Genomic DNA, 21,557 nt, shown 5'->3' on the forward strand with positions numbered 1-21,557 from the left:
AGAGGAGAGAGAAAAAAAGTTAACGCCGTTTGTGCGTATTTAACAGAGGGGACGTCGTTGACGCAAAATGTACTAAGTGAAGACCAATTTGACACACTTTTAAAAGGAATGACCTAATTGAGAAAAATAAGCAAATATGGGGGCAAAAAAGACTATTAAGCCTAAATATAAATATTATTTATAATTTTTTTAGTAAGATTCAACATAAATTATATTTTATAAAAAAAATTTGTTAAAATATTAGTAATTTAATTATATCACGATAGATTCAAATATATTTATGCAATTTCTAATACATCTTGTAACAACTTCATAAATTGAATTTATATATTTTCTTGAGTAATTCAAATTTGATAAAAAGACAATTCTCGCCAATGAAAAAGATGCAACATAAATATAATATATTTCAATAACAACATCATAGTTTTTAATCGAGTATTTAAAATCTCCTTTCATAGTTATCTAGTTTTCAAACATATACAAGACTATAACATTATTATTTCATATTTAATACATTCCTGCCAAAACAACATAAGAACACAATCCATATCTTTAAGACTTTGCTATATTTACTTATTTCCTCTATTTAAACATACATTATCTTGTGCTCACACCAAAAATAGTAATTATTGCAATAGAAAAAATAAATACATAGTACAAATATAAAAAGAGTAAGCTAATATTGTTATGTCCAAACAAATCACAATTTATATTTCTATAATTGAAGAAAAATCAATTTAAATTTCACCATATGATCATATCGTCACACATTTGTAAACATAAGACTAAAGATATTACTAGACTCGATATCCGGATTGATGCAATTGCTTGGGCACTAGAAATTGTGCACCTGGAAATTTCCCTTAAAATTTTGTGATATGATAACTTAAGACTAGCCCATAATTTACCAATGCACAACTCTCTCCATGGGATTCATTCACTATAACTTAAGAGAGAACGGATCCACCATTCCTAAACTAACAATAGAAACCTCTTACATTCTTCACCACCAAAAACCCCATTCTTTATATGAGTCTTAGAATCTAATAGAGTTTAAGGATAACTTCAAGAAGTATCCCTAACAATTGCATCACACTTATCTTATTAAATTTTACCTCTTTAGAAAGAACATATCCTAACACAAACCAAACAATTTATACATATAATTTACACATCTATCATATTGAAATCCTTTCTAACATTTACCCTTTAATTCAAATCTGCGTAACATAACCATCTAATATTTCCGTAACATTTTTAATATAACCCAACTCATCACCCATAACATAATTACATTATTCCTTAATCATTAACCACTCATAGACAATTTGTAACACCCCTATTTAGAATGTCACGAATAAGTTATAAAAACTTCTAACTTGCAAAAGGTAAAAATTTAAAACCTTTTTAAATTGAAGTAAAAAGAAAATATTATTCATTTAATCTGGATTAAATTAAATCATAGTTAGAATCTAAACCTTTGAAATAAAATCACAAATTATTACATTATTAAATAAACAAAATTGTTCAATAAACCCAAAAGTTCCTTAAACACTTGTTAATCTTCACTGCTTTACTCATCAACTGGAACATCTATAAATTCAATTGCTCTTGTATAACAACACAAGTTATATAATCATCACACAAACACAAATAAGTAAGGGTGAGCTAAGAAAATAACCACAAAAACAATAATATATCATAATAATTCAATTATCAAATCAATACTACACCCTTACTACACAAACACTTCAGAGAAAAATTATACAAAACATCTCAATCCAAACCACAATCCAACTCAACCTAACCATGCCAACACTATCAATCACCATAAACCTATGTCATCTTCCATACTTCAGCACACTCGACCTGTTTACTAAAACATGGCCTACTCACCAAAGCAAGACCTATTTACTAAAATAGAACTTTCCTATTTACCAAAACAAGGTCTACTCACCAAAGTAGGACTTTCCTACTCATCAAAGCAAGGCCTATTTACCAAAATATGACTTTCTTATTTACCAAAACAAGGCCTACTCACCAAAGTAGGACTTTCCTACTCACCAAAATAGGGCCTATTTACCAAAATAGAACTTGTTCGAACCATCCACCAATAAGTGCATAAGTAGACAAAGTATCCACAATTACAAGCCAATCATCTCAATAACATGGCCTACCACTTAATCATCAACGAAATTTAATCACATCACCTTATAGATCAAACAACAAGTTCGGGAAACACCACAAAACATCATGGAAAAATACAACAAACAGCTCGACATACATACCCAACAACTCAATACATTCAAAACCACCTCTTTGTCCCACTCAAAAAGTTGCATGGCCTATAATGCCACAATCCATATAACAAAAATATGACAAAACCCAAAAGTGCATTCAATACACATAACACATGGGCAAAGTCTCATATCCAAAACTCATTCCTATGCACAACACCAATGACAATGTTTACCTCATGATAAAATTCAAAACACAATCCTACCATTACCACACCATCATGAAACATCAAGGAAACATGATAAACATTAAAGTACCCACATTTAAAGCCCATACAATAGAAAGAAAATAAAATATATATATATACACACACACATACATGGATCGCACTCCTCGTGCCAAAACCCTAATTCCACATATAACCTATTAATAAATAATTTAAATTCATGGATTCATCCATCTTAGTAAAACACATGTAACACATACCATGGGTTTGACAAACAACTCAACATACATGAAACAAAACACCACACTCCACCACAAACCACATTGAGCTACATTTAATTTAACATTCATAAACCAAAAAGGTTATAAATCAATGTATCATGTTGGTCACAATAAATGCACTAACAAACATTAAATCATATAATTGGCATACAATCAAACCATGTAGTTCATAAATGCTACGAATTGCATATAATCATGCCACAAATTTATGCATTAAACATCACACACTCCACAAAGTAAAGATTATCTCCCTTACCTCTATTCTAGCAAAGAGTTCTAGATCTTCTAAGCCCTCCTAAGAGCTTAGTTCCTAGACTTCTTCCTTGGTAAAAAATAATATTCTCCTCTCGAACCTCTCTCACGACTAATGTAGGGTTTTCTGTCTATTTTTCCTAACGACTAGAATTTCTATTTTAACATTATGCATACCTAACCCTATTGGGTTTATTTTTCTAAACCTTTATAAAAGCTCAATATTTTCAAAATAAAAATAAATTATCTTTATTCTAATTAATTCTTATAAGTCCTTAAATGATATATTGTATTATTATTATTATTATCGAACCATAATATCTAAGTATATCTAATAACATCTCAAGATATCTTTTAATATAAAATAAATCCTTTAAATATAAATAACAAACCATTTTATCTTTTAATTAAAATAGTTAACCACAATTATTTTCTCTTAATTATTAAAATTTATAGCATCTCACATTTAAATTTATTATTATCACCGCGACTGATAAATATATAATATTTTGAATGAAATTGAATGCTAATAACACTACCACCTATTTTGTCGTACTTGGTTCTAATAATATATATATCTCCTATGGCAACCAATTCTTCAATACTTAAATTTAACCTTTTATATAATATTTTCATTTTTCAATTTTTAAATGTTTAATAACTCAAAGATAACCCAACTATAATGATAACACCAAAATCATAGTTTCGATAACTTCACCCCCAAAATTCACGGTAATTGTAACAATGATTAAATCCCCACAAGAAGTAAAATAAATTAATATTATTTAATACTATTTTACACAAATCCAAAGTTAAGAAACATGTTTATAATGTTTGTTGTCAAAACAAAATCAGTCACCAATTATCAAGCACCAAAAACATAAATTTATATCACCACAACAATATATATATATATATATATATATATATATATATATAAGTATATAAATGGAATGGTGATAACTTTTTGGCAAGTATACCAAATCGTTCCAAGTAATACCGTGAATAAGTAAAAGTATCGTGTCCCAAGGGACTTGTGCAACACATGACAGTTCTTCCTTTTATAACTCAATTAGACATCAAAATGCACAAAACAACACAAGAAACTATTTTTGGTATTTTATCAAACAATTGGTGTGCAAGGAATTTATATTTAAAAGAAACTTCGTTGGAATTGGGTTTCATGAATCATATGAATATAAAACTCTGTTCAATATTGCATTACTTCATTCAAACATTCACATCAAGGCATACTAGTCCTAATCCCTTAGCAACTAGTTCTAAATTAATATATTAAAATGCTAATCCCTTAGTCAATTTAACATACAATTTGCATTAAGTCTCATGTTAAGAATGATCAAGTTATTGAGTCTATCCCAAATCACTTAAGTGCTCTATCTATCTCCATGTTCAAAGTTATTTTCTAGTAATCAGAGACATTCAAATAACATTATATTTCCATACAATGATAGTAAATTCAAGAAAGAGCATATGAACGAACAACTATATATTGAACAGGAAAATTACATCATAGTGAGTTCATTACATCTAATCTCAATGAAAGAGAAATTTAACTACTCCTAGTCATCTAGAACGTACACATTTGAAGCAATCCCTTGCAACAATGGTGTCTTGATGCCTTGAAGTAGTCTCCGGAAGTTCCTGAGATGTTTTCGTTTCTTTCCTTTGTCCGAAACTTCTGGCTGAGGAATGTTTCTTTCTTTCTGCACGTCTTTTAAAGCCACTTAACTTCATTAATTCGCTCAGCGCACATGTACTGGTGCGCTATGCGAATTTTCTTAACTGTTGTACTTTAACTAATGTTATTCGCTCAGTGCATAGGTACTGCGCTATGCGAATTTCCTTCTTCTGGCAGTGCGAATTTTGGCTTTCGCTTTGCGAAGATTGGTTGACAGAGTCTAAATAATACACCATTTCCTATACAATATTTTACATAACAATCTACTACCTATTACAACTTTTCAATGAGGAACAACATGAATAATTACAAGATTAAGCTCATTTATAAGTGTAAAAATAACTCTTTTTCACACTTATCAACTCCCCCAAACTTGAACTATTTCACGCCCTCATGAAATCACAGAAGAAAATGAACAACACAACAAACATTTGACATTTTGATAAAATGACTTTGCACATCAGAAAAAATCACATGCACTCCCAAATATTTCAAACAAATATGACACGGTGCATTACTTCACAAAATCACCTGTGCATAGAATATGAACAACCAGATAAGTATTTATCATTACTCACCACTCAAGTGTTTGTCCTCACATATAGTAGAATTGTCATAGAACTTCGTCAGCTTTTGCATTTCATTTGATTCACACACTACACACACTATTAGTTAAGTCCAAAAGTCTTTTCAGATTAAGGCTTGGCTTGGCTAGAAAAAGAATCATGGTTTTTTCTTGGATTCAAAGACACATATTAAGAAGAGAATAACTTCAATTCCCAATCCAGTACTCAAATCCCAAAATATATCATTCATCACATACCAGTTTCTTTCACAGCTCAACCTTCTTTTTCATTTTGAGCTTTTTTTTATCATTTTTTTATTGATCTTTTCTTCCCCCAAACTTGAATTCAACCTTAACCTCTTTTAAAGCATAATACATGTTCTCTTCTAGGGTGTAAGGTGGGATATCATCTAATAGGCTCAAGGTGGAAGGAAAAAATTTTCAAGGCTCAAAAGGGTTCACAAATGTATCATGATGTGTTAAGGTTGACTGTTTGGCCAAGTAGCTGTATAATCAATATCAAACAATGCCTCTCTCATCCTTAACCACACAAGTGTGTATGTATGTAGAATCACAATTATGCAAAAATCAACTCCATATCTAGACAACTCATCATATTTCTCACTCTCAACACATGCTCTCAACACTCAACCGATATAGTCATACATACTCACACATAGATAAAAATATATGAAACACATTGCAACCACAGTCATATGTGTTATCATTTTCAAGAATCACATCAACTTAATCAAGACAATGCATAACCATTAAATCAAAAAGTCACATGTCTTTACAACTAACACATAGTTCAAAACATATTACAAAACATAAATAACATAACTAAACATTGAAGATAACTCCATCTGCACCTGCATAATCATCACCTGCATAAAGGCACTTGCACTCCCCCACCTGAAGTCTGGCCTGCCCTTAGGCCATGGGAGATGCGCAAACTCAAAGGAGAACCTATGCTGATCATAGTTTAAAACAAGGTTTTCTTCCTGTGCCTCAACACGTTGTACTCTTGAAGAAGACCTTGTGGTGGTCTTAGGAGAAGTTATCTGCATAATATTAGCTAAGCACAAAAGAACATTGAACATACGGTGAAAAATGCACAAAATCAAAAATCTGCAGCGAACTACTCGTTGAGCGAACAGCTCGCTAAGCGAATAAGGTGACGAACAAAAAGTTGCAGTGAGAAATTCGCAGAGCGAACTGCTCGTTGAGCGAATATTTTTTTTTTCATATTTGTGTTTATTCGCTGAGCGCACCAGAGCTGTGCGCTAAGCGAATAAAATTAAAGTTTTTTTTTAAATTTGTGTTTATTCGCTGAGCGCACCAGAGTTGTGCGCTGAGCGAATAAAATTACAATTTTTTTTTATTTTTTATTTTTTTGAATTCGCTCAACTCACAAATTTGCTAAGCGAATAAATTCTCTTCCTCATTAATTCACTCACCTCATTGCAGATACTCACAAATATATTCGCTTAACGCACCTTAACGAATAAAATAATATTGAACATACATTACAGAACATTACACTTAACAACGAAACACAGAACTTACCAACACAGAAACTTCAACAATTTCTTACAAAAACTAAAACATAAAGATAAAATTAAAAGTAACATATAGAGAAGTAAAATAGAAAAATAAAAACAACACAAACAAAGAAATAAGGAAAAGAAGAAACAAAATTGCAAAACGTGAGCACACCAACCAAAATAAATTCCAATATGTAAAATGATTGAAATGGATTTCCTAAATAACCTCACTCAGATCCCTCTTGTTGCAAGATCACTTAGTACTCCCCTTTCAACTGTTGAAATCCTATCCCTAGGATCTTCAACAACTAGAAACATCTATAGGCAAACTGCATAAAAGAAATTCAAACAAAAGAGACATACAATTGGCAAAGAATTCCACTTTCCTTGTTTTCCGAAGTTAGAACACTCAGATCCCTCTTGTTGTGCCTACCTAAGTATGACAAACCCTCACCCAATCCCTTGGTATAAGAAGTCCATCAAACTTGCCTTAAGTTCCAAAATAGTGAATCCAAACACACAACCCCATCCCTGGTGATTTGTACATCTGGTTTGATTTTGTTAGTTCCGCTACTGAAATATCATCCCTAAGAACTTTCAATAACTGCATCAAGCTCTAAGGCGTACCCCGAGACAGGCATTAAGTTCAAACTAAATCAATGGAAAGTCTTAAAAACTAAAGCCAACTGCAGACACAAAAACATTAAAAAGGAAAATTCACAACAAAGTCTAAAAGATCCATAAATGCCCAAATTGCCTTGTGTTGGAACACAAGTCCCCGGCAGCGGCGCCAAAAAATTGATAACTTTTTGGCAAGTATACCAAATCGTTCCAAGTAATACAGTGAATAAGTAAAAGTATCGTCTCCCAAGGGACTTGTGCAACACATGACAATTCTTCCTTTTATAACTCAATTAGACATCAAAATGCACAAAACAACACAAGAAACTATTTTTGGTATTTTATCAAACATTTGGTGTGCAAGGAATTTATATTTAAAAGAAACTTCGTTGGAATTGGGTTTCATGAATCATATGAATATAAAACTCTGTTCAATATTTCATTACTTCATTCAAACATTCACATCAAGGCATACTAGTCTTAATCCCTTAGCAACTAGTTCTAAATTAATATATTAAAATGCTAATCCCTTTGTCAATTTAACATACAATTTGCATTAAGTCCGATGCTAAGAATGATCAAGTTATTTAGTTTATCCCTAGATCCCAAATCACTTAAGTGCTTTATCTATGTCCATGTTCAAAGTTACTTTCCAGTAATCAGAGACATTCAAATAACATTATATTTCCATACAATGTTATTCGCTCAGCGCACAGGTACTGCGCTATGCGAATTTCCTTCCTCTGGCAGTGCGAATTTTGGCTTTCGCTTTGCGAAGATTGGTTGATAGAGTCTAAATAATACACCATTTCCTGTACAATATTTTACATAACAATCTACTACCTATTACAACTTTTCAATGAGGAACAACATGAATAATTACAAGATTGAGCTCATTTATAAGTGTAAAAATAACTCTTTTTCACACTTATCAAATGGTCTAGGTTCGGACACTCCACACATAAATTCAAACAAACACACCAAATCAAATAGACCATCACAATTATCTTTGCTACAATCATGCACAACAAATCGTATAAATACATACACATACCACACAAACATTTAATATAGTAATAAAATGATTAAAAGACATTTTATGCATTATGTAAGAATTGACCCATGACTACCAACCCATAACAAGGAAGTCTAATAATCTATGATATACTTCACTTCTATAATACTTTTCTTCTATTATTTTAATTCATGATTCCGACGCCCACCACCTTTCTAGATAATTATTTTTTTCAGGGTCTTACACAATTGATGAGTGCATATTTATGCCCTCATTTGGTCTTTAAACTATGGACCGAAATTTGAAGTACTTAGAATAACACTAGAAGGGAGGGTTGAATAGTGTTATTGGAAAAATTTTCACAAAGCAGATAATATAGCACTTTTATCAAGGATTAAGAGAGTTACGTAAGTTGTTAAATGCTCAATTTCAGATATCAGTTTAAACAATGATTTTTCTAGTAAGTGCTTTTCAGTTGTTAGAAAAAGGTTTGCTACAACATTTTGATAAAACTTTCTCTTTAGTAAAAAGTCGTTTAATAGCAAAACCCTTAATATCAGTTAAAATAAAGTGCAACTGTAGGATTTGTAAAGGAAGCTTTTAAAGAGAATAGAGTAATAAGCACACAGTCATTTTTATACTACTTCACTCCACCGAGCTACGTCTAGTCTCCTCTAACACCTTAGAGGATTCTACTATAATCTTCAACAAGATTACAACTGAGTATTCTCACCACTCCTGGTATCCCTCGACACTCTTAGTATCCTCCAAATACACTTGTCTAGTTGAGTTTCTCCCACTTCTGGTTGTGCAATATTCTTCACCACTTATCCCTAGACCAAACAATTGATTGAAGACTTCACCGTTGGATGAAGTAGATCGTTTGATGCATGGTATTGTCTAGCCTATGTAAACGCTTTATATTTTTCTCTGTTCTACTCAACAAGTGCATTTAGCAAGTTGTTTCCTAACATAAGTTTTTAGACTATCATTTAGGACTTTTCAACATACTTTCCAAAAACATATTTTGACACTTCTATCTATTAAGAAACATTGAGAGTTTGTTTGGTTATCGTCTAGCGATGTATAACCTTTGCATTTAGCGAGACTCTCATTAACGCATTAATTTGAGAATCATTTAGTGGCGTGTCTTGTCCATTCCTATATGTTTCACTAAGGCTTTGCCTAAGGTTTTTGGGTTTCTTAGTATTTTCATCACTCACTTGTATTTTACTTATGTTGTTGTTCTAATGATAACACCATCATATGCTTATTTCGTTTAATGTTGTTAGTTAAACTTCAAAAAACATGAGAGCATTTAGATAGTTTAGTCTTATAGAAGATCTTGTCTTAACAAAATTATGGCAGTACTGATCTAGATTAACATGTCAACTTTTATGTTACTTAAGTATGTTTGTACACCATTGATGATGAGTCATGTACAAAGTTTTTCACACCACTTTGAAGGTAGCAGCTTTGAACTAGTTCACCCACCTACCTCTTTTTTCATAGATTGTTTCAATACTCCAGCACCGTGTTTTAGAATGTAGTTTGTCACAAGTCGGCCTCACCACTTCACTTCTTTAGAACTTGTTAATATAAAGCAAGAGAAGGGAGAGTCTTTGCGTGCTTTCATGTAGCCGTTTGGGAAGATCACTTTTAATATCAAGAACTTGAATACTAAGGTAGCTCTACATCACATGGCCATAATGCAAAGGCAGGGACCTTTTGTGAATAATTTATGTATGACTCCAGCTATAAATCTGGATGAGTTAGAGCAACATGCTACGAAGTTCATGCAAATCTGGATGACAACACATCTTACACCATTCTCTTATAGTGTCAACCCCACACTTAACAATGATGTTTCCTTGAGCGTCAAGAGATATCATTACGGTTCCTGTTGATCAGAAGACAACTAGAAAATGTTATATGGAAGCTCAAGACTTGGAACCCAGGATAGGGAGTGATGTTAGACTTCCTATTGTGTGGTTACTTGTTCTTTCTAACTTAGAGTTTATATCCTAGCGTTTAATGTTTGTTTTCTATTCTTCTATTATGTAGGACTTCTTCGTTTCATGTTGTTTAGTTAAACTTCAAAACCAAGGTTTCTATAGACGAGCTTGTCTTTAACAACATTAAACGAGATAAGAATCTGAAAAAACCTAAACCTAAAGAATATGATAGGTAGAAACACAAATGATAGAAACAAGATTCCCAAATCATCCATCAATATAGAAAAGCCTTAAGAAAACACTTAGTAAAACAACTAGGTTAAAAGCTTTCAGACGCAGTACTAAACGACTTACTAGTCAAAGCGTCTAAAGAGAGTTATGCTAAAGGCGTAAGCTATATTGTACCGAATGGTATTTAGTTGATCTCTCAAGAAGCAAAAAGGTGTCGAGATAATGTCTTTGACCAAACCCTCTAAAATCCTTAAACAAAGATTAAAACTTATAAAAGAAGAAACATGTTAAACGCTCAAGCTCTAAAAAGCAATATTCCAAAAAACATTTATAACAGACTAGACAATACATAACCTAAAATCTTTACTTAGTCCAACAATGAAGTTCTTACTTAGCGAATGGTATCTTTAGGAAACACTACCTCAACAGTAGAAAATGTAAAAAAATATTTTGTTTTTTAAATGCTTAACGTTCAAAAACAACAAAAATGATAAGAGATAAGACATATCGGGTTGCATGCACAATCTAGTCTATTTTATGCAGATAAACTACTACACGCATCCATTGCTTTATTTGAAATATATCAGAAGTGGACGTTAGAGACAAAGAACACATTCACAAAATGTTCTCTTCATAAGAGGAAGTGTCTAAAAGAAAGTACAACCTACATTGAGCAAAAAGTATGTCTGCTTTGACAAGTTGGCTTTAAACAACGACTACTTCACATGCAAAACAAAGAAGACACAAGAATCAAGGCCAAGAGCTCAGTCTAACGAATATCTGAGTAGAGAAAAAGAAAAGTCAAGCAATACTCTCGAGCATCATTGTTATATTTGCTTACTATTGTAAGAAGAGAGAAAAGAGAGAAACACCTAACAAATCTACATATTGTATTGTATTGAACATATATCCTCTCTACGAGAGTAATAGTCTAAACGACTTGTAAGCAATTGTTGATTGCAATTCTGAAGAGAAGTAAAACACTTATTATTGAAACTTAGAGGAGTTAAGGAAATTTAGGCAACGTATCAGAGGATACCAATATTATTTAGTACCAGGAGTGGTGTGAATACTCAACTAGTCTAGGGTAACGAGAAGTTATTCGCTGACTAGAGATACCATGAGTGGTGAAGAATACTACACAACCGGAAGTGGATGAAACTCAACTAGGCAGCATATTGAGGGATACCAGGGGTGCCTAGGGATACCAGGAGTGGTGATAATACTCAGTTGTGATCTTATTCAAGATTATAGTGAAACCCTCTATGGATAGAGGAGACTGGACGTAGCTTAGTTGGGGTGAACCAATATAAAAATACATGTGCATTTATTGTTTAATTTTGTCTAAATGCTTCTCTTACTAAACCTGCAGTTGCATTTTAGTTTTAAATATAATAACTTTCCATACTAAACGATTATTCATTAAAAAGAAAAGCTCTTACAAACTTTGCAACAATTATCCTATATAGCACAAAGAAAATAATTTATTGAGTAAAATCATTTATAAAGTCGAGCGTTTAACAACTACTTAAAAATCTTATACTCGACGAAAGTGCTATATAAGGAGGGTTGTGAAAAGATTTTTCATTAACACTATTCAACCCCATCTAGTTTTTCGAGCACTTCAAAAGTATGATCTGTCATGCTTATTTCAAATCCTTCACTGATAAAGTAGGACTTTATTTTGCTTAACAATGCCTAAGGGGCTTGTCTAAGTCCACAGAGAGCCTTTTTAAGTTTGTAAAGTTTGTTTTCAACACTTAATACCTCAATACCATAGAGAGCCTTTTTAAGATTATTCTACATATACTTCTTCTACTATTTCTCTATGTAAGAACGTGCTTATGACATCAAGTTGATGAACTTGCCATTCCCTACCTGCTGCAATGGACAAAATTAGCCAACAAATGCCTTAGTGTAATTAATGCTAGTTTGTGAGCATATCCTTTAGCCACAAGTCATGCCTTACACTTGTCATTTTCACCTTTCTTATTTATATTAGTCTTGAAAAACCATTTGACACCAATCTTCTTTTGCTCTTGGCGATAGATCAGTGAGTTACCAAGTGTCATTTCTTTCGATTGCTTTAATTTCATTTTTCATAGCATCCCTCCATACTTGACTTTTAGCTGCTTCTTCAAAAGTGAGAGGATCATTAGTCATAATCATAGTGAGTTGTTGCATTTCCTGGGTGAGATGCTTCACATCATCAGTATTTCTTCTGATAATGCAACTCCAAATTCATAGTCCTACATGCATATTGGTGGCTTTCTGTTGCGTTCAAGGACTCTGTTGCTTCTTATAATTTATGAACTCTCGTCTATTTCAGGATTTGATTTCCCGGTGGTTCCTGAGTCAACATCAACTACTTTTGGTTTGGATTCTTCACTAACTCCTATGTGCATGCATTTGATACTTTTCTCATCCAGCTTTTGGCGGGTTGCATCAGGAATATGCACATATCATATGCAACCAAACACCTTGAGGCAACTCACTGTTGGCTTTCTTTCTTCCCATTCTTCTTCTGGTGTCATATCTGTCAAAGTTGAGGTAGGACATCTATTGAGAACATAGGTGGCTTGATTTACTGCTTCTGGCCAGTACTTATGTGGAACCTCACAAGCTATAAGCATGAACCTGATCATATTTATCAGTGTGCGATTTCTCCTCTCAGGCACTCCATTTTGTTGTAGGGAGTATGCAATAGAATGTACCTCTTATGGCTGTGAGACTCTAGGGAAATTACACCATAGATATCTGAATGAATAATTTGCAGAGGTTTGGATGCTCTTTATGCACTTTTCTTTGGGAAGGGATTACGTTGTTGTTTTCTTCGGCTCTTTATACCCTTGTTCCGCTATTGTCCAATATTCCTTGGATCTCAATAAATTTTCCATTAGCATGGACCTGTGATCATAATCACCATCAAACCTAGGAATACTAAGGAAACTATTACTGTCAGCCATTGTGTTCTTGTTTCTGAATATCAGGCCCGTGAGTGGCAATGATACCGATGTTAATTTCTAATGGCTATGTATAAGAATGCAAAAGCTTAATTTATTTCAGTAATATGAATGGCATTAAATAGCCCGTACAAAGAGAAAACGAAAAACTAATCCATACTTAAATTATGACTAAATATAAGGTACACGCTTGAAAAGTTGTTCATAAAAATCTTGGGTCTTGTGTCGGTCTTGTGAGAAAACTATATGATGTCCCCATCTTAAAATCAATTAATTGTTGTTTTATGAGAAAATTGATAAAATTTTTAAAATTGAATTAAAATAAATGTTTTATAAATAAATACTAAAATAAATCTTTAAACTAATATAAAGTTTTATGATTTTTTTTTTAAAATAGTATAACAAGCATTTTCCTCGAATTTGAATTGGCTTACTTTTAAAAAGTTAATATAAAACTTTAACTTAATTGACGCGCAGAAAAGAGGTATGCGCGAAAAGCCAAAATAAGAGAGCTAAGGGAGAAAATATGGCATAATCGCATATATTAAAAGTCAAAGTGCGATATCTATTTCTCCTTCGTTCCTCCTCTTCTTCATTCTTCTCTTCGTAACAGAGATCACAAACTAGAGAGAGAGAGAGAGGAGAGAGAAAGCGCATTGAAAGACCTATTTGCCCTTCGATCTTCTTCGCCTTTCTCTCTCGCCGACGCCCAACCTTTTCATTAGCATCATGAACGAGAAGGCCAACGTTTCCAAAGAGCTCAACGCCAAACACAAGAAGGTTTTTCCCCATTTTCTATCCAATTCTCCACGATTTTCCTCTGAATATTATCAATACGCTAATGCGCCATTTCCGAATTTCGTAAACTTTGATTCAACGATGGAATGGTGAAAGGAGAATTCCGAATTGCTGGATTTGATTCGATCGCTTTCCGATTCACTTATCCAGAAATCGAACTTCGGAATCGCGAGGTTGTGTGATTGCATACTGTATGACGTAATTGTTTGATGCGTATTTTTGAAGTAAAAGGAAAAGAAATTTAGATGTGATGTGTGGAAATGGATCGATGATCGGTGGTAATGGATAAATGGTTATAGCTTAATTGATATGCGTGTTATATGTGTAGCAATTTTCGGGATTGAATTTAAAATTAAAAGAAAAGTTATGTAGAAATGGATCGAATGTTGGTGATGGTGGACTGAAGGCTGTAGTAAAATATTATGGAGCCGTTGGAAGCATTGTCGGTTGGAAAGCTATGGTAGCTCAAAATCTCTGTCGTTGATCTGGAGAAATGATCAGACTTTTTTTTCTTTTGGTGTTTCTTGTTTTATTGATTTTCCTCGATGATCACAAGTATTTGGGTGTTTGTGAGCTTATAATTGCGGAGAAGTTGATTCGTTGAGTTGGTTGCGGTTATAAGGAAAAAGCTTTGTGGGGATTTTATTTGATTTGAAAGAAAGAAATAAATAAATAGATTATTATATTATATATATATATATATATATATATATATATATATATATATATATATTATATGAGCTGCAAAGGCCAATACTTCCTTTTTTATTTTGGATGGTTGGTTAATTTTCTTCATTAGAATCTCCATCAGTTTACATATATTCTTTTGCTATATATATTTGAAATCCTTATTTTTTAAATATGAACTTATGGATTGTTTCATGCATTGAAACTTATATACCATTTCTTTGACCCTTTCCCTTTTATCCTTTGATTGTATATTTCATATGTACTTTAAATTGACTGTGCAGATTTTAGAAGGACTTCTTAAACTACCAGAGAATAAGGAGTGTGCTGACTGCAAAGCTAAGTATGTTTCTGGCTTATAAATGATCGAATCTTTATCTCACATCCTGATGTCAATAAGCATAGAAGAATATACTGATGCTAATCTGTCTGTGAAAATTGGATTTTCTTTGTGTATGAATTTTCTGAGACTTTTCTTTCTTTTTTCTTGTTCACAAATTTCTATTAAAATTTTATTTGCAGGGGCCCAAGATGGGCTAGTGTCAATCTTGGCATTTTTATATGCATGCAGTGTTCTGGTATACATAGAAGTCTTGGGGTACACATATCAAAGGTAATGTTATGTTCCTCGGTATTGTAAAAGTGATTGAATCTGTCGGTCTCTTGTAATGTTGTTTCTTAAAATGGTTTCTATTTGATCTATCAGAATCTAAATCAATAGGGGAAATTATGTATTATAGTCATCTTGTGTGGAAATAAAATCTTTGCGAATTCAATTATGAAATGTTAATTAATAGTCTAGACTATATTATTTATTGAGGCAAGGTGTATTATTTTCAAGCTCATTTCACTTGCTTGTTTGCTAAATACTGTCAACAAGGATTCTTAATGAGTAGCAGTAGTAGAAGGATATATGCCTTCTTTAGCTGGTAATTTGCATCTCGGTTGTCACCGTAAGTCTCTAAATATTAGTGTTAAATAAAGGCTGGTTCTAAATTTCAACTTGGTAGCAAAATTCTTATTTATTTATATGTTTAATTGGTAGCTTGACTGCAGGTTCGCTCAGCAACTTTGGACACTTGGCTTCCAGAGCAGGTTGCATTCATTCAACGTAAGGGAATCTAAACTGTCATGACGTTGTGGTTATTTCGAGTTCTGTTAGTATGTATGCATTAGTTATATAGTCTTCTCATTATATTTGATTTTCTTTCTCTGGCCCTATATAGATATGGGAAATGAGAAGGCAAACAATTACTGGGAAGCAGAATTACCCCCAAATTATGATAGAGTTGGAATTGAAAATTTCATTCGTGCAAAGTATGTCAGTTGATGAACACTTTAACCAGACTGAATTTTTGTTCATTTCAATCTTTAAATAGTTAGAAATGTATGCTTATTATGTGCACGTGGTGAAGATGATTCTTTGCTTTCAAATCATTGCATATAATTAAAGGTATGAAGAGAAGAGATGGGTTGCAAGGAATGAGAAACCAAAATCACCTTCTAGTTTTCGAGAAGAGAAAAGGCCCGTGGAAAGGGTTGGCCATAATCATGCAGTTGTGTCTGAGAATACTTTTGAGGATAGGAAGAAAATCAAACCTTCAAATGCTATTCCTGCTACAAGAATTTGTGTTCCTGCTCCTCCCAGAGGGCCTGAACTGGTAAGCGTTCTCTCCCCCTGTTCTCTCTCTCCCCCTGCAAGGTTACCAGTGGTGGATAGCAGAATATGCCAAAATTCTGCTATATAGCCTTGTAGTGGCACTATATCAGATATTTAACAATATTTCTCATATTGATATGGTGAATTATATGTGGCATTGTGGTTGTAGTGTTTGCTCTGCCATCAGAGTTTTGACTCATGAGCAACAAGTATTTTTAGCAATTAAACTAATAAAAAAGGGAATGCATGGAGCTATAAGAAATAAGCTGTCAAGTTTAAATTTAGGATTTCTCCTTATTTTTAAGGAATAAAAATGGCCCAAATAGCTATTGAAAGAACAATGATCGGATTGGTGGTTTGGTAATGCTCCTCTAATCATGACAAAAATGAATAAAAGAACCCATCATGGCATTTTTCAAATTTTATTGGACTTAGAAATATACAAAAGAACATAGAATGAATTTGAGAGAGTGGATTTCCCTCTCTTAGGATCTCATATTTATAGTGACTTTGGAGATATCAGATACAATGTATGATAGAGAATATAAGAGGATAGGAAAAACATATCTCAAAACTTGGTACAACACAACAACTTTTCAATTAATTCTATTTAGACAACTTATTCTAACACTCCTCCTCAATCTGGATTGTACAGATTGTATGTGCCAAACATGAAACACATAAATTCAATCTGAGGTCTTCTCAAGAATTTTGTTAATACATTTGAAAGTTGATCATTTGATATGACAAACTTAATACATATTTCTTTGGACAACAACTTTTCTTGAATAAAATGATTGTCAATTTCTATGTTTAGTTCTTTCATGAAATAATGGATTAGAGGCAACGTAGAGGAGCTTGGTTATCACAATACATCTTTATTGGCTAAATCTCACAAAAACCTATTTTCACTCATATAAGCTCACAAGTGAGGGATGCCATTGTTCTATACTCAACTTCAATAGTCGATTGAACAACAACATTTTATTTCTTGTTTTTCTAAGAGATAGTATCTTGTAGTAGAGCATCTCTCCATAAGAGAACTAATCCAATTAGTATTACAGTATCTATAGATTTGGGTGTTCCCATTATCTTCATAAAGTAGTCCTTGTCCTGTAGCTTTTTTGAGATACCTTAGAAAATGGATGACAACATTCCAATGATCAATACAAGGATTATGCATGAATTGATTCACAACACTAATTGCAAATGATATATCTAGTCTAGTAGTGGTAAGATAAATAAGTTCTTCAACCCATCTTTTGTATCTTTCTAGATTACTGAAAACTTCCTCGTGTTCTGCCATTAATTTTTGATTTGGATCCTTAGGACAATTCAGTGGTTAACAATCAATCATACATGTCTCTTTAGGGATGTTAAGAGAATATTTCCTTTGAGTGATTATAACTCCTTTATTTGATATGCCCAAAAAATATTTGGGACTTCCAAAATCTTTTCTCTAAAAAATGATTGCATAGGTGTTCCTTTAACTTAGATATTCTAGCAACATCATTCGCTATAATGACTATATCATCAACATATTTTGTGGAGTACACAGTTTCTAGGGGAGGTGTGACAAATACAAAATAAAATGGTTTGTCTCACTGTGTTTCAACCCAAAGGATTGAATAATGTGGCTGAACATTCCAAAACAAGCACATGAAGATTGCTTGAGACCATAGAAAGAGCGACAGAACTTACAATACAAACCATACAGTTCACACTAGGTCTAACCCTATTGGCATAGCCCAACGACAAAAGTTTGACAATAGCCATTTTAGCCACTGGAGAAAAAGTAGGATTGTAGTCAAGCCCATAGATATGAGACATTAATTGACAACTATAATATATAAAATCATTTATATCAGTGTATTCATTCAATAACTTATATGATAACATAGATAAAGGACCTTGTCTTTTCTTTCTCTTTTCGGTAGAATAGAATTTTTTGACTTTCTTTTTGAAGTTGAAAGTTTCATGGTTTATTTATACTATTTTAGATGTGTGACAATGATCAATTTCCGAACAGGTAGCTCCCGTGGGAAAACCTCAACATGTTGATAAAGCAGAACCTGTTTCACCACCACCACAAGTTGAAACTTCAAAACAGACTACTGACACAACACAAAACTCCCCTCCAAAAGTTGACTTTTCTACGGATCTTTTTGACATGTTATCCATGGATGATCCAAGTGAAAAGGGCTCAGGTGCAGCTGAAGCTATTGCTGATGATAATAACTGGGCAGGTTTTCAGTGTATGTCACAGGCATCCTTTTGAAAAAGTACACCATGGAAGCACTAATGAAAGTGCTTATAGGCATTGTTTTTGAAACTTTTTGTTTTTAAATCTGCTGTGTTTGTCTTAGTTTTTAATTTTGTTGTTTATTGTTCAGCTGCTACAGAGGCATTGCCAGCTGCGAAGAATGATACCTCAAAATCAGTTGACAGTAGACCTCAGTCCACTTCGGGAATTGAGGATTTATTTAAAGACTCACCTTCAGTTACAACAAGTTCAACTCCAGAAAACCCACAAAAAGATGTAAAAAATGATATCATGAGCCTCTTTGAGAAGGTATGTGCAGGTGCTTCAATATGTTTGTTGAAGCCTGAGTTTCTTTGTTAACATGATATATGGTTAGCACTCTTTCTTAAAATATAAACGTTATGTTGCTATTTGTGCATTTCTCCTTGCCCAATGTGACTTATTATTATCCAAGACATCAGAAGAAGTCAATTTAGATGTTGATTCTCTATCCATAGATGTGCTGCTTTGTTATGGTATGCAAATAAGATTTTTTATGACCCAGTAAACTGGACATCTGCAGGGAAATGTTGTGTCTCCATTTGCAATGCATCAACAGCAGCTAGCCATGCTGGCACAGCAACAGACTCTTCTAATGGCTGCTGCTGCTAAATCTGGTGGTGTGGATTCCAAGTACTTGGCCAGCTTACAACAACAGTCTCTTCTAATGGCTGCTGCTGCTAAATCCGCCAGTGGGGATTCCAAAAACCCAGCTGGCATACAAAAACCTGGATCCAATATTCCTGTCCAAAGTTGGCCAGCTGCTGGCTATCCAGTCCCTGGTATAATGCCCATGGGAAATCAGGAAGAGTTGCAAAAACTAATGCAGGTAAATTATTCATGGAAGCATCAAGTTAATTGATTAATGATTTGTTCTTAACTGTTCAGCTATTCATTTATTTCTCTTCTAACTTCCATGGTAGACAATGAACTTGACTGCAGCGCATTCAGCAGGGAGTTCAGTTCAGTATCCACAATCTAGGTACAGCACTGTTTTGTTTCTAAACACTATTTAATTTCAGCATGGGTATTAGGAGTTTGGCCTGAACTATGACCCAACCATTAGATTCTGAGTATCTTAGGTTGATATTGATGTCAACAAGAAGGACTCGTCATTCCCTAAATCATGTGTAGAGTCTATAGGCTGTGTGCTGCCAAAAGGCTATTTGGATTTGTTTTTAATTTTAGTTATTAAAGTTGATTTCTCTTAATAAAATTTTCTCCTTTGGCCAAATTAATCTTTTGGTTCTTCATTTCATTTAATTTGATCCCAAATTAATCATTATTTTATTAACCTAAATTAATAAAATGTTTAATTTGGTTACTTCATTTTCAAAATTGTGTCAATATCTTTCTTTCGTTAAATTTACCGTTATGGTGTTAGCAAAATTATTCACAAGTCACTTTTATACTTTGTGACCACGGTCATCGTCAAGTCATTTAAATGGAAAGAACACATGCAATTAAAAAAAAAGTGATAAAAAAAATTATTCTTTTCCTTTCAAAGTCAAGTGCCGGTGCCAACTAGTTACAGAATTCTCACATGGATCAATTTCTGGTTTCACTGTCCCATATGCTACTTCGAATTTATGTCCGTTATCTCATAGTGAACGCATGACAATGAGACATTCTTGTTACAACATTTTTTACAAATTTACGCGTATTGTGAAGGCTTTAGTGGCTGAAGATTATGTTTCAAATATGCTGTTAACGCTTGCAAATAAATTTCATTCACTTAAATAATTGATTCTGCTCATAGTACAGAATCCATGCAATGCTTCTACTTCATAGAAGTCATCATAGGAAAATATATGTCCATATTGTTTCTGTTGATTTTTCTATTTTTTTTTATTTACGTTTCTCTTTTATAATTAACTAAGTAGCCTATTGTTGCAGTTACTATCCTATGGGGCAAGTTGCTCCAGTTAATGGTTCGTCTACAACGGGTGGAGCAAGTAAACCTGAGTCGGGATCTCTGGTATCATCAGCATATCCAATATCATCGACCACTTCAAAGACAGGGAGCGATTATGATTTCTCCTCTTTAACACAAGGAATGTTTGCAAAGCACTAATTTACCAGGGCTGGCCGGCAATGTCATACCATAGAAGATTAGTTAAAATTACAGACAAAGTGCCCTTTCTTTTTCTCTTCCCCTTGCCCCGTGTCGTTGGGTTGTAAACCATTTCTACACCTGCTGAGCTAGTTCACTTTTCTTCTTGTATCGGGTGATTGCTTCATTTGTGTCCATAGTTGTACTCACAATAAAAGTTTAGTGATATTAATTATTTTATTCTGTTTCTCTTTTACATCTTAATCAGTCTTTCATGTGAACTATGTCCAAAACATAGTCATAGTTCCTTGGGCGAGCATTTTGTTTCATTTCATTCAAGTATTGAAGTTGTGTAATATTTATTCAAACCTTTGAACAATAAAAGAAGTGTAAGGCTTTATACGATGCGTTCAATGTGTTTAAATGACTAACTTCAATGGAGGACACAACGTAAGTATGAGAAT

At 33.2% G+C, this 21,557-nt stretch overlaps 1 protein-coding gene across 2 annotated transcripts; it reads left to right on the plus strand.

Moving 5' to 3' along the window:
• The first annotated feature begins 14,110 nt into the window (after positions 1 to 14,110).
• LOC108340696 (ADP-ribosylation factor GTPase-activating protein AGD5) lies at positions 14,111 to 21,342 on the plus strand. Of its 2 annotated transcripts, none has more exons than XM_017578219.2 (11): positions 14,111 to 14,373; positions 15,363 to 15,421; positions 15,601 to 15,691; positions 16,135 to 16,189; positions 16,305 to 16,395; positions 16,532 to 16,739; positions 18,768 to 18,993; positions 19,132 to 19,310; positions 19,564 to 19,869; positions 19,964 to 20,022; positions 20,937 to 21,342. In XM_017578219.2, exons 1-11 carry the CDS (start codon positions 14,323 to 14,325, stop codon positions 21,112 to 21,114), a joined length of 1,503 nt encoding a protein of 500 aa, XP_017433708.1. In that variant the 5' UTR covers positions 14,111 to 14,322; the 3' UTR covers positions 21,115 to 21,342. The 2 variants fall into 2 exon arrangements, with proteins under 2 accessions (XP_017433708.1, XP_052733903.1); XM_052877943.1 differs by lacking the exon at positions 14,111 to 14,373 and adding an exon at positions 14,427 to 14,564.
• The last annotated feature ends 215 nt before the right edge of the window (positions 21,343 to 21,557 follow it).

This window comes from Vigna angularis, chromosome 5 (assembly GCF_016808095.1).
Source record: "Vigna angularis cultivar LongXiaoDou No.4 chromosome 5, ASM1680809v1, whole genome shotgun sequence".
Classification (NCBI taxonomy): domain Eukaryota; kingdom Viridiplantae; phylum Streptophyta; class Magnoliopsida; order Fabales; family Fabaceae; genus Vigna; species Vigna angularis.

What these genes read in the sequence shown, in the direction of transcription:
- LOC108340696 (XM_052877943.1), top strand. Translation starts at nt 14,478, where the DNA reads ATGGTGAAAGGAGAATTCCGAATTGCTGGATTTGATTCGATCGCTTTC. An exon ending in GCAGGTTGCATTCATTCAAC is followed by an intron (nt 16,190 to 16,304) that starts GTAAGGGAATCT and finishes GGCCCTATATAG; the next exon opens with ATATGGGAAATGAGAAGGCA. An exon ending in TCATGAGCCTCTTTGAGAAG is followed by an intron (nt 19,311 to 19,563) that starts GTATGTGCAGGT and finishes GGACATCTGCAG; the next exon opens with GGAAATGTTGTGTCTCCATT.